General features: G+C 36.8%; 1 protein-coding gene across 1 annotated transcript; it reads right to left on the reverse strand.

Annotated features, from left to right (window-relative positions):
* Positions 1-6,845: 6,845 nt before the first annotated feature.
* Positions 6,846-10,333, reverse strand: LOC106334715. The gene is made up of 7 exons (XM_013773055.1): positions 10,061-10,333; positions 9,729-9,984; positions 9,452-9,567; positions 9,187-9,361; positions 7,348-8,023; positions 7,191-7,278; positions 6,846-7,115 (listed from the first exon to the last, which is right to left on the reverse strand). Exons 1-7 carry the CDS (start codon positions 10,331-10,333, stop codon positions 6,846-6,848), a joined length of 1,854 nt encoding a protein of 617 aa, XP_013628509.1.
* Positions 10,334-12,487: the final 2,154 nt, after the last annotated feature.

The following is a 12,487-nucleotide window of genomic DNA, read 5'->3' on the forward strand; positions in this document are numbered from 1 at the left end:
TACCAAAAACAAGTTTTTTGTATGTCTTGTTGTAAATCAAGAATCAAAGATTCCAACTTTTGACAAAGTTCATCATACCTAAACCAAAAAACAAAACTCTTACACATAAACTAACACACACACGCTTGATCAAATAAAGCCCCACCATGAGACTCAAATGCCTCAAAGACAGAAACTTTTCTCCATTCTTGGTTCTCTATGTCAATGATTTTTGGACAGGATGGATTTAATTACAATTTGATTTTCTCTAGTTGTTTGCCTAATCTACTAAGAACCATGTGATGAGACATTTATTAGTTTGTCGGATTCATACAATAAAGAATTTAAGAAATAGATTTCTTAAATTCTTGAGGGTAAAGAGAAATCAACATAGAAATCAAATGGAAAATGAACATCAAAAAGAATTTATTGATTAAAGATTATATTACATGTATGATTACAAGTGTAAATAAATCTAAGAATCAATAAAAAGGCTCGGTTCTGTCGAAAGCATCAATAAGATTTACAAAAGCCACAACACGAAACTATCAATAAGATTTGCAGAATATCTCTTTACTAACTAAGTTAAAGCCTCACCTTAGTCATCGAGATCGTGGCTGATCGTACCATCGCCGGCGATAAGCCCGTCGGAGAGGTTAGCGTTCCGATGAAGGAGCTTTTGGATCAGAACAAGGACGGCGGCGAGGAGGAGAAGACGGTGACGTACCTGGTGACGTACACGGTGAGGCGATCGAACCCAATCCTTATCCCTCGAGACGATCAAAGACGACGACGACGAGATCATCCCAGGAGAAGAGATTAATCACGACATTTTGGAATCGAAATCGACTGATTTCAGGAAGTGGGGAGAGAGATAGAGATAGAGATGAGAGAGAGGAGGAGATAAGCGACGTATCTTAGAACAGCCGCATTAATGAACCCCGGTAAACTTTAGATTAAGCATGCTGGTTACAACTGTTCTGTACAACTAGGTAAACTTTAGATTAAGCATGCTGGTTACATGTTGTTGCCTTGCTCTCTACAACTAGGTAAACTTGGAAAATTCTAAGTAACTCTTTTGTCCAATTAATCCATAATTTTATACAAGCAAAAAAATATTAAACGTAGGCTTCAAACTTTTGAAATTTTTTTTAGAGTTTAAAATAGGCCTGGGATCTTTGTCCGAACCGAATGGGCCGAACCTGACCGAACCGGTTTTTTTTGGTTTTCGGTTCGGTTCGGTTTTCAATTCGATTCAATTCGGTATGGTTTTGAAAATTAATTCGGTTTTCGGTTTGGTTCGGTTCGGTTTTTGATTTTCAAAAAAAAAAAAATTTAAAAACCGAAAATAACCAAAAATATCCAAAAATAACCAAAAACCCGAACCGAAAAAACCCGAATAACCCAAAAATAACCGAATTTAACCGAAATAACCGAATTTAACCAAAAATATCCGAATATTTTGGAAATATTATACCAAAATTAACCGAAAATTTAAAAATTCGGTTATTTTCAGAAATAAAATTGAAAACCGAAATAAACCGATAACTGAACCGAACCAAAATTTCATTCGGTTTATTTCATAATTGTTTTTAAAAACTTCGGTTAACCGAAAACCGACGGTTCGGTTCGGTTCGGTTTCGGAAAACCGAAGTCGCATGCCTAGTTTAAAAGGTGCTCTTGCACCTTAGAATCACTGGCAGGCCTGAGAGAAAACCAAAAGAAACAACGGCAAGGCGATAATGTGTTCGCAATATACCCGCAAATTGATGGGAAGGCAACAACAACCTTTGGCCAGTTTAAAGCTAATGTGTCCCCTGCTGGTTCCATGCTGTTGCCTTGCTCTATACAACTAGGTAAGCTTAGGAAACTCTAAGTAGGGGTTATTGGTTGTTGTATTTTAATGGATTTGAAAATCCGAACTTAATCTAGTGTTATTGGTTTTATGATTTTAAAATCTGTATTAAAATCATGTGTTATTGGTTTAATGATTCATAAATTCTATATCAAATCAAGTGTTATTCAATCGTACAGATTTACTAATATATTTGATTTTATAATGGATTTGAATGAATTTGTTTGGATTTTTTAGTTAAAAATACAAAGACTCAAATCCGAGGGAAAACCTCCGGATTTGCATATTTTACTTGGATTTATAAATACTATATGAATTTCTAAATCAATCAAAATATATAAACCAATAACACCTCCTAAGTAACTTTTTGGTCCAACTAATCCGTAATTTTATACAAGCCAAAATTTATATTTATACAAACCAAAAATTTTAATAGTTTATTGTATATAAAAAAAAATCAAAGTTAGAAGCGTAATTTTAATATTTTGTGAATATGCAAAAAACTATTAAAATTGTTGGTTTGTATAAATATAAATTTTGGGTTGTATAAATTATGGATTAATTGGACCAAACAGTTACTTAGAATTTTCCAAGTTTGCCTAGTTGTACAGAGCAAGACAACAACTGTTCTGTACAACTAGGTAAACTTGAGATTAAGCATGCTGGTTATATGTTGTTGCTTTGCTCTGTACAACTAGGTAAACTTGGAAAACTCTAAGTAACTTTTTGTTCCAATTAATCCATAATTTTATACAAGCCAAAAAAAATTAAAATTACACTTCAAACTTTGTAATTTTTTTAGAGTTTAAAAGGTCCTCTTGCACCTTAGGATCAGTGGCAGGCCTGGAGAAAACAAAAAGAAACAACGGCAAGGCGATAATGTGTTCGTAATATACCCGCAGATTGATGGCAAGGCAACACCATCCGTTGGCCAGTTAAAAGCTGATGACTCCCTTGCTGGTTCCATGTTGTTGCCTTGCTCTATACAGCTAGATAAACTTGGGAAACTCTAAGTAACTCTTTGGTACAATTAATCCACAATTTTATACAGCCCAAAATTTATATTTATACAAACCAACAATTTTAATAGTTTATTGTATATTCACAAAATAACTATTTTTAATTTTTTACATGTTATATATTTATATGACTATTGTTATTTTTTTGGAAAAAGAAAAATACCGATTTGAGGAAACCACCTTTGGCCAGAAATATAAGTAAAATTTTAAAGATGCTTGTGAATTAAAAAATTAGTTTAGTTTTTATTATGTCCTTTGGCACCTTAATCTCACAGGCAGGCCTAAAAAAACTCAGAAACAGTATGGCAAGGAAATAAAGTGTTTCGCAAGGAAAACATAGACTGAGGGCAAGGCATGCAACTAGGGTCAAAGGTGGTTTCCTCAAACCGGTATTTTCATTTTTCAAAAAAACAAAAAATAACAAAAGTCATATAAATATACAACATGAAAAAAATTAAAAAAAAATTATTTTGTGAATATACAAGAAACTATTAAAATTGTTGGTTTGTATAAATATAAATTTTTGGTTGTATAAAATTATGGATTAATTGGACCAAAGAGTTACTTAGAGTTTCACAAGTTTACCTAGTTGTACAGAGCAATACAACAACATGGAACCAGCAGGGGAATCATCAGCTTTAAACGGGCCAACGGTTGTTGTTGCCTTGCCATCAATCTGCGGGTATATTGCGAACACATTATCGCCTTGCCGTTGTTTATTTTGATTTTCTTTCAGGCCTGCCAGTGATCCTAAGGTGCAATAAGACATTTTAAACTGTAAAAAAAAAAATCAAAGTTTGAAGCGTAATTTTAATATTTTGTGAATATACAATAAACTATTACAATTATTGGTTTGACTAAATATAAATTTTGGCTTGTATAAAATTATGGATTAATTGGACCAAAGAATTACTTAGAGTTTTCCAAGTTTACCTAGTTGTACAGAGCAATACAACAACATGGAACCAGCAGGGGAATCATCAGCTTTAAACGGGCCAACGGTTGTTGTTGCCTTGCCATCAATCTGCGGGTATATTGCGAACACATTATCGCCTTGCCGTTGTTTATTTTGATTTTCTTTCAGGCCTGCCAGTGATCCTAATTGTCAAAGGTGGTTTCCTCAAACCGGTATTTTCATTTTTCAAAAAAAATAACAACAAAAGTCATATAAATATATAACATGAAAAAAATTAAAAAAAATTATTTTGTGAATATACAATAAACTATTAAAATTGTTGGTTTGTATAAATATAAATTTTTTGTTGTATAAAATTATGTATTAATTGGACCAAAGAGTTACTTAGAGTTTCCCAAGTTTACCTAGTTGTACAGAGCAATACAACAACATGGAACCAGCAGGGGAATCATCAGCTTTAAACGGGCCAACGGTTGTTGTTGCCTTGCCATCAATCTGCGGGTATATTGCGAAAACATTATCGTCTTGCCGTTGTTTATTTTGATTTTCTTTCAGGCCTGCCAGTGATCCTAAGGTGCAAGGCCTGCCAGTATCCTAAGGTGCAAGAGGACCTTTTAAACTCTAAAAAAAAATTCAAAGTTTGAAGCGTAATTTTAATATTTTTTGGCTTGTGTAAAATTATGGATTAATTGGAACAAAGATTACTTAGAGTTTTCCAAGTTTACCTAGTTGTACAGAGCAAGACAACAGCTGTTCTATACAACTAGGTAAACTTGAGATTAAGCATGTTGGTTACATGTTGTTGTCTTGCTCTGTACAACTAGGTAAACTTGGAAACTCTAAGTAACTCTTTGTTCCAATTAATCCATAATTTTACACAAGCCAAAAAATATTAAAATTACGCTTCAAACTTTGAATTTTTTTTTAGAGTTTAAAAGGTCCTCTTGCACCTTAGGATACTGGCAGGCCTGGAGAAAACAAAAAGAAACAACGGCAAGGCGATAATGTGTTCGCAATATACCCGCAAATTGATGGGAAGGCAACAACAACCTTTGGCCAGTTTAAAGCTAATGTGTCCCCTGCTGGTTCCATGCTGTTGCCTTGCTCTATACAACTAGGTAAACTTGGGAAACTCTAAGTAGCTATAATTTTATACAACCCAAAATTTACATTTATACAAACCAACAATTTTAATTGTTTATTGTATATTCACAAAATAACTATTTTTAATTTTTTATATGTTATATATTTATATGACTATTGTTATTTTTTTTTGAAAAAGGAAAATACCGATTTGAGGAAACCACCTTTGGCCAGAAATAAAAATAAAATTTAAAGACGCTTGTGAATTAAAAAATTAGTTTAGCTTTTATTATGTTCTTTGGCACCTTAATCTCACAGGTAGGCCTAAAAAAACTCAGAAACAGTATGTCAAGGAAATAAAGTGTTTGCAAGGAAAACATTGACTGAGGGCAAGGCAGGCAACTATGGCCAAAGGTGGTTTCCTCAAACCGGTATTTTCCTTTTTCAAAAAAATAAAATAACAAAAGTCATATAAATATATAATATGTAAAAAATTAAAACTAGTTATTTTGTGAATATACAACAAACTATTAAAATTTTTGGTTTGTATAAATATAAATTTTGGGTTGTATAAAATTATGGATTAATTGGACCAAAGAGTTACTTAGAGTTTCCCAAGTTTACCTAGTTGTACAGAGCAAGGCAACATCAGGGAACCAGCAGGGGAATCATCAGCTTTAAACTGACCAACGGTTGCTGTTGCCTTGCCATCAATCTGCGGGTATATTGCGAACACATTATCGCCTTGCCTTTGTTTCTTTTGGTTTTCTTTCAGACATGCCAGTGATCCGGAGTTGCAAGAGGACATTTTAAACTGTAAAAAAAAATCAAAGTTTGAAGCGTAATTTTAATATTTTGTGAATATACAATAAACTATTAAAATTGTTGGTTTGTATAAATACAAATTTTGGCTTGTATAAAACTATGGATTAGTTGGACCATAGAGTTTTCCAAGTTTACCTAGTTGCACAGAGCAAGGCAGACAATTCCTCAAACCGGTATTTTCCTTTTTCAAAAAAATAACAAAAGTCATATAAATATATAACATGTAAAATTTTTTTAGAAAGGTATTTTGTGAATATACAATAAACTATTAAAATTGTTGGTTTGTATAAATATAAATTTTGGGTTGTATAAAATTATGGATTAATTGGACCAAAGAGTTACTTAGAGTTTCTCAAGTTTACCTAGTCGTACAGAGCAAGGCAACAACATGGAACCAGCAGGGGTGTCATCAGCTTTAAACTGGCCAACGGTTGCTGTTGCCTTGCCATCAATCTGCGGGTATATTGCGAACACATTATCGCCTTGCCGTTGTTTCTTTTAGTTTTCTTCCAGGCCCAGTGATCCTAAGGTGCAAGAAAATCTATTTCAAAGTTTGAATTTAAATATTTTTTTGAGCTTGGAACTAGTTAAAAGGGAAAATATAAACTTTGCAAACTATCAGCAATGTTTGATATTTTAATAGCAAGGACACAGTTGACAAAACAGCCAAAACGATGATGAAACGTGTATTTCCTTGTCAGTGTACCTTCACAAAAAATGTTGCACAGAATTTCTATTTTGCTGGAACAAACGAATCAATCGCGTATGTTACAAATTCGGGATCCCACATATTCGCGTTTGCTCTTGCTGTTTCTACATACATCGCCGCTGTGAGGTTTTTCCTCACTACCCCCATGTTGACGTCCTTAAGAAATTTTCGTTTAAACTCAACACCCATCATTAGACACTCAAGGAATTTTAGTGTATAAACTCCACAGTCCCCAAATGGGTGTCTTGCTCGTGGAACCCCATTCCATATACACTCGATTTTAAAGTCAGTACGATCCACAGATGGCTTGCGTTTCTCTTCTGCGTAAAACCATAACGCGTAGGGAACCATTATAGCAAACGGCTCCGCCGCTTTCCTTAACTGAACATCCCCTGGCTTAGGACTCCCACTATCATAGATTTTGACAGTCCGATCCGGGATGGAAATAACCATGGCTACTCAATGACTGTTGTTATGCACATTAAGACAGGAAACAATCGTATCCACATCCTCCCCGCACCACATCTTTGTTTCAGCATATCGTGGAGCAAGCCCGTAGTAGTAGAAAAACATCCCACCAGGAAGGGCTTCATTTGCTTTCCAGTTCTCGTACTGATGTGCCCAGAGCATCTGGAAGGCTACGTCCATAATAGCAATCTTTGTAGATGGGAACATACTTGGGTGTTCTTGGAATCTTAATCTATAAAAACTTAAAGCTGCGTCCATGTGCTGCAAAAGGAATGAAAATATTTAAGAGTACCAACAAAACAGACCTAAGTATGTGTCAAATGTAAGATCTCCTACCTCGTCTTCCAACCATTCCCTCCGCTTCATAAAAACTTCGAAGAATTCACTGGCACGCGTCGGTGAGCCAATTGGATAAACGGAATCCCTGCAGGTGAAAATGAGAAATGAAGTTCGCGTGGAATATGAACCTCAATAGAAGGTAATTGATACTTACTTTCTACTCATAAAAAAGGTTAGCTCTGCAACTTTTGACTCTGCAACTTTCCCATATACAACCTCCTCCAGTTCAGTTAATGTGTAAAGCTTCGCATATCTGTTCAAACCCCCCTTAACTTGGGTGCCAGGTTCAAATGGGCTTCTTAGGTTCTGCGACAAGAGAGGTATCCTATTCTTTTCATACCTAGGAGGGGGATGGTTTGCCCGATTCTGCAAACGGCTGGTCTTTCTTTCAGCCACTTTAACCAACAAGTCTTCATAAGGCACGCCAGTGGTGACTGAGGCAGATGAAGTGGCTGCAAGTTTGTCTGTTTTCTTCATTCGTGCGAAAGGATGTGGGTTGAGTGACTCTGAGGATACTGTAGTAGCCTTTTCATAATCTGGTTCCTTTTTGGACTCAGAAGTCTCTTCAACCTTTGGTATTAACAAGCAGTGATTCTGTATTTTTGAAGGCTCGGTTTCCTCCAACGAGTAACATTGATTTATTTCCTGCAAGAGTCTACAAACCGTAGATTTTGATTGTGATTGTTCATTTCCTTGTTCTTCATCGCCTTCTTCTCCTGCATTCTCTTCATCTGGGTTGTCTGTGTGATCGTCCCTTTTTGTTTGTGGTGCACCCTCTCCAACATCTATGCCTTCCCCTTCATATGGCAGTTCCTCTTCCATGTCTTCTCCTGCATTGATATCACTCAAATTACCCTAAGTAGTGATTTATACTCTCTCAAATAAGAGGTCGAGTTGTAGTACTTAGGGATCGAATTCACAGGGAGCTAGGGAACCAAATAAATCAAATCAGATTGATTTAGCTAGGTTGATATAATGATTTTAAATGTAAAGTTGCAAGTTTGTGAGCAAAGTAATTGCTCGATTCATTTTATTGGGGTTTTGGTGGAAGAATGGTTTGCTAGACTTAGGGTTTCTATTCAAGCAATCAAGATTATAATCTTATAGATGCCTAACAAGTTGCATGCATGATATTATAGAGCTCAACACTTATAAACAAACCGATAGGTTTTCGTTTTCTAGGTTTGTCTATTGACCAATGTCGATCGATTATTCTATAGGAATATCGATCAATATCCTTGTTGAAACGTCGACAGATTATTCGATTGTAATATCGATCGACGCGCTCGGTCAAGCTTTAACGCGCGGATTGAATGTGCTCACTAAGCTTCCTAGTTCAGCTCTCGTCTTACTCTAGCACTCTTAGCTCAATTAGGATGGATTCAGGGTGAGATGCAAGCTATCGCTTATGTCTACAATTCCTAGGGCAAGTTCTAGGTAGCTAATCTAGAAACAGACATTAATGACAATCCTAAAGATGAATATCACAACTTTGCAATCTATAGTTCGGGCTAATCTCTCATGACTATCTGAACCCTAAACCTAACAGGTGGATCTATTCAGACATGAAGTTGTCACAGAAAATCATAGATGAATATATAAGAAATTGAAATAGATATTATAAAACCAATTGAGTTCCAAGAGGACTCTGAAGGAGTTCCTCTCTTCTCTCAAACCGGTGGCATTGGAAAGCTAACTCAACGCTCTATCTTGTGTCAAGAGATTAGCTCAATCTAACGGTGGTAAGGTCTCCATCCATAGCTAGATATCTGACGCGTCTGTGCAGCTCTGCACTCAAAAGACTCCAAAAGACACCAAAATCAACACTTTGCTTCAAATCGTCTCTGAACCTGTAAATACTCTAAATAGACTATATATTGTAGCAATTAGTTATTAAAACACTTATAAATCATGGCTAAAAGTGGGTAAAATCCATGGCCTATCATGCATACTCTTCCTCTGGGTTTTCTGGGGGATCTTCCAACATTTATGCCTTGCCTCTCAAATGGCAGTTCCCCTTCCATGTCTTCTACTGTATTCTCTTCCTCTGGGTTGTCTGGGTGATCTTCACTGACTAGTTTGCCTTCTTCCTTGTCTCTTTCTTTTCCCGGGTCCTGGTGTCCATCAGTTCCTTGTAATGTAGTCTCTCCTGTGCTGCCTTCTATTTTCTGTGACAAAAAACAACAATAATCTCAAAGGGAATTAAGAAACATCACTTATTGTTGCCTTGCCATTGCTTACTGAAACGAATGACATACCGCTGGTTTTGCTGGTAGCTTTGTGTTAGAGAACCGATTGTGTGCGGGTGTTTTTACTAGCATAATTTCTTCCAGCTGAGTGATTCGAGATGCTAGATTATCTATGGTAATGCCACCTGCAGATTAAAAAACTGCTGAGACCGTTACACTATTAAATTGCTTTTCCAAAACCTCCACTTTTTCAGACAACAGCTGAAATAAAATTCTGCCAGAATTTTCAAAAACTCATCGCTTTGTACTTGTTCTTCAGTTTCTGCAATATCACCATGTTTTTAACCTCCATCTGCTATGTTTTCTTGCCCGTTGCTTGCCACATTCTTTGATTTCTTTGATTTCCTCTGGCTTGCAACCCGCCTACGCTTGTTACATTCAATCGGTGTCAATGGGTACTCCGGCAGAGCTTGCCAAGTAATGGTACTCAGGGAATTGTCTTGGTGAAGGAACTCCAAGAGGTTGTCAATCTCAGGATCCTCATCTTGGTGTTCCCAAACTGGATGAACTTCATCTACGCTTCGCTGGGACATACAAGTTACCTATACAACCAATTATGTGGTTCTCAAGAGCAATTAAAATACAAAGTTTTGATGAATCCATACGAAGTTAACATACCTTCGCTTTCTCAAGTATAAAACCCAAGGGGAGCTTTCCATACTTGCCTTTGAACCTCAGTAAGCATGGACCATTTGACCTGATAGGACGCCCAATTGCTTCTCCAAGACCGGGTATATAAGCGTAAGCCCAAACCTGGATTACTTGCACGAACCCCTTGCAGACATAACTGTTGCCCTTGATTTTCGTTGCAATTGCGTCCTTAATCTGCTGAACAAGTTCAACGAAAGCCACTCTTTCCCAGAGATACTGCTCGAAAATCTCCAAATCCATAGTGGTTTGCAGTTTAAACATGTGATATCTTCAAACTCATATAACGAGAAACGAGCAGGCTGTTTTCCTATAAAAAAAAATGTCATGTTGTTTCTTGCAATAGAGTTGTCTAGAAAGAAAGTAATGAACCAATGTTGAGCTCCATGCAAACTCCAGATCCATGAACTTTATAATTATCCCTAGTGGTGAATTGTCAACATAATCCCACACTTCAACACTAAATACATCTTTTACTGCTTTCAGGGACTTGAAAGTGGAGTTGTAGTTTATAAAATTCGCTGGATCTGGCCTTGTTTCGTCAGAAAACAAACTGCAAGGGAACTCCATAGTACTCACCAGTGAGGAGGACGAAAAGTTTACTAGGGAGAAGAACCGGTTTAAGGAAGCAAGGCTTGCGTGTCCTGGGAAGGCTTGCCTGTACTGGCATGGCTTGGTAAGGCTAAAAAGTTGAAATAGGGGAATTTTTAATCAGAAAAATTACACAAAAACAGAGACCTAGAAAGATTATCTTATGATAGAAATTGCCGAAGCAGGTGTTTCCCTGGAAGAGTGAAGAGTAAGACGCTGAAGTGAAGAGGACGATGAAGTTGACGATGGAGAAGAACTCTTTGAAAGAAGCAGGGCTTGCGTTTCTAAGGAATGGCTTGCCTGTACTGGCAGGGCGAAAACACAGGATAAGCCCAGCTACATTAAGGGCCCATGTGAAATAGAAATAAAATATAATAATAATTATTTGTCTTTTCTCTCTATAGTAGTCGACGTGGCTCCGCGCAATCATTTATTTTAAAAAAAACATTACAACAAATTGACGACAGAGACGTCTGCAACAATTCAAAAGAACTTAACATGTTTAAAAAAAAAGAATGAACTTGAAAACATGAAAAATCGCAAAGCTTGCCAACCTTTGTTTATGATATCTAAACCATTGTATGGTATCTAACAAATATCTTCAAGATGCCTTGTTTCATCGTACATCTCTGCAGCAAGTTTTCTCCTCATAGCATCATATTAGAATCACGAAGATGTTCATCTGCAAATGCCACACCCATTACTAGACACTCAATGAATTTGACTGCGTAAATTCCACAGTCTCCATAAGGGGGGTTTTATTTGTGGAACCCCATCCGTTACAAATTGGATGGAATACATGGTAGTATCCATAACCTGCTTAACTTCAGGATCAGAGCAAGCATACAAGACGTAAGGAACCATGCGAACAAAAGGTATCTCCGCCTGCGTGATAATCTCCATAGGAATCAGACCGGTCATACTATCATAGATTTCGATAGTCCGGTCCGGGATAGAAATGACCATCATGACCCAGTGACTGTTTTCTACCATCAGAACTGAATATAGTGTATCGACAACTCATCCCCATTACTTGCCGGGTGGGATAATCTTTGGCCTCTTACCTCTGTAGTAATCATAGACTCCCTTTGGTATGTTCGACTGATCTCCTAACCACTCCTTGTACTGACTACTCCACCACGTTTGGAAAACTGCGTCCAGTATTGCAATCCTTGGAGATATGAAATCAGTTGGATTTTGGGAAAACCTTACTCGGTACATCGCTAAGGGTACATCAAGGTCCTATACAAGATGATATAAGAAGCTTAGAATTACGTACACATACCTAGGGAATTAATAACCTATTTGACTTGCAACGAATGACAACCAACTCCTCGGCTTCATAAATGTCTGGAAGAACTCTTTGGCCGTAAAGACATTACCAGGCGGATATGTAGAATCTCCTCTGCCAAAGACAGACAGCTACTTCAAGTTAGACAAAGATTTTATTTACAAAAAAATAGTGACTTCGGTATCACAAGATACTTACTTTTCTTTTATGAAAGCGTTCAATGCTCTAACCTTTTCTTTATCAACTGGGCCATACACAACCAAGTAGTTGGTATTTAATTTTTCAGACAATGCAGCAATCCTTGCACTCCTCTTAATGGGTTTACTTGACGTAATGATGTTGGATGAGGCACTTTGGGGGTTCATCTTCATCTCCCTTCAATGCTTGGGCCTTTGCATCATCAACTTACTACATCTAATTATCTATTGTTCCAACTACAAAGGTTTTGGAGCTCATTAGCGTAAGAGTGTTGACAGCCTCTTCATGTAGTCTGTCGTCTTCTTCCTCCATTGACA

This window comes from Brassica oleracea, chromosome C1 (assembly GCF_000695525.1).
Source record: "Brassica oleracea var. oleracea cultivar TO1000 chromosome C1, BOL, whole genome shotgun sequence".
Classification (NCBI taxonomy): Eukaryota; Viridiplantae; Streptophyta; class Magnoliopsida; order Brassicales; family Brassicaceae; genus Brassica; species Brassica oleracea.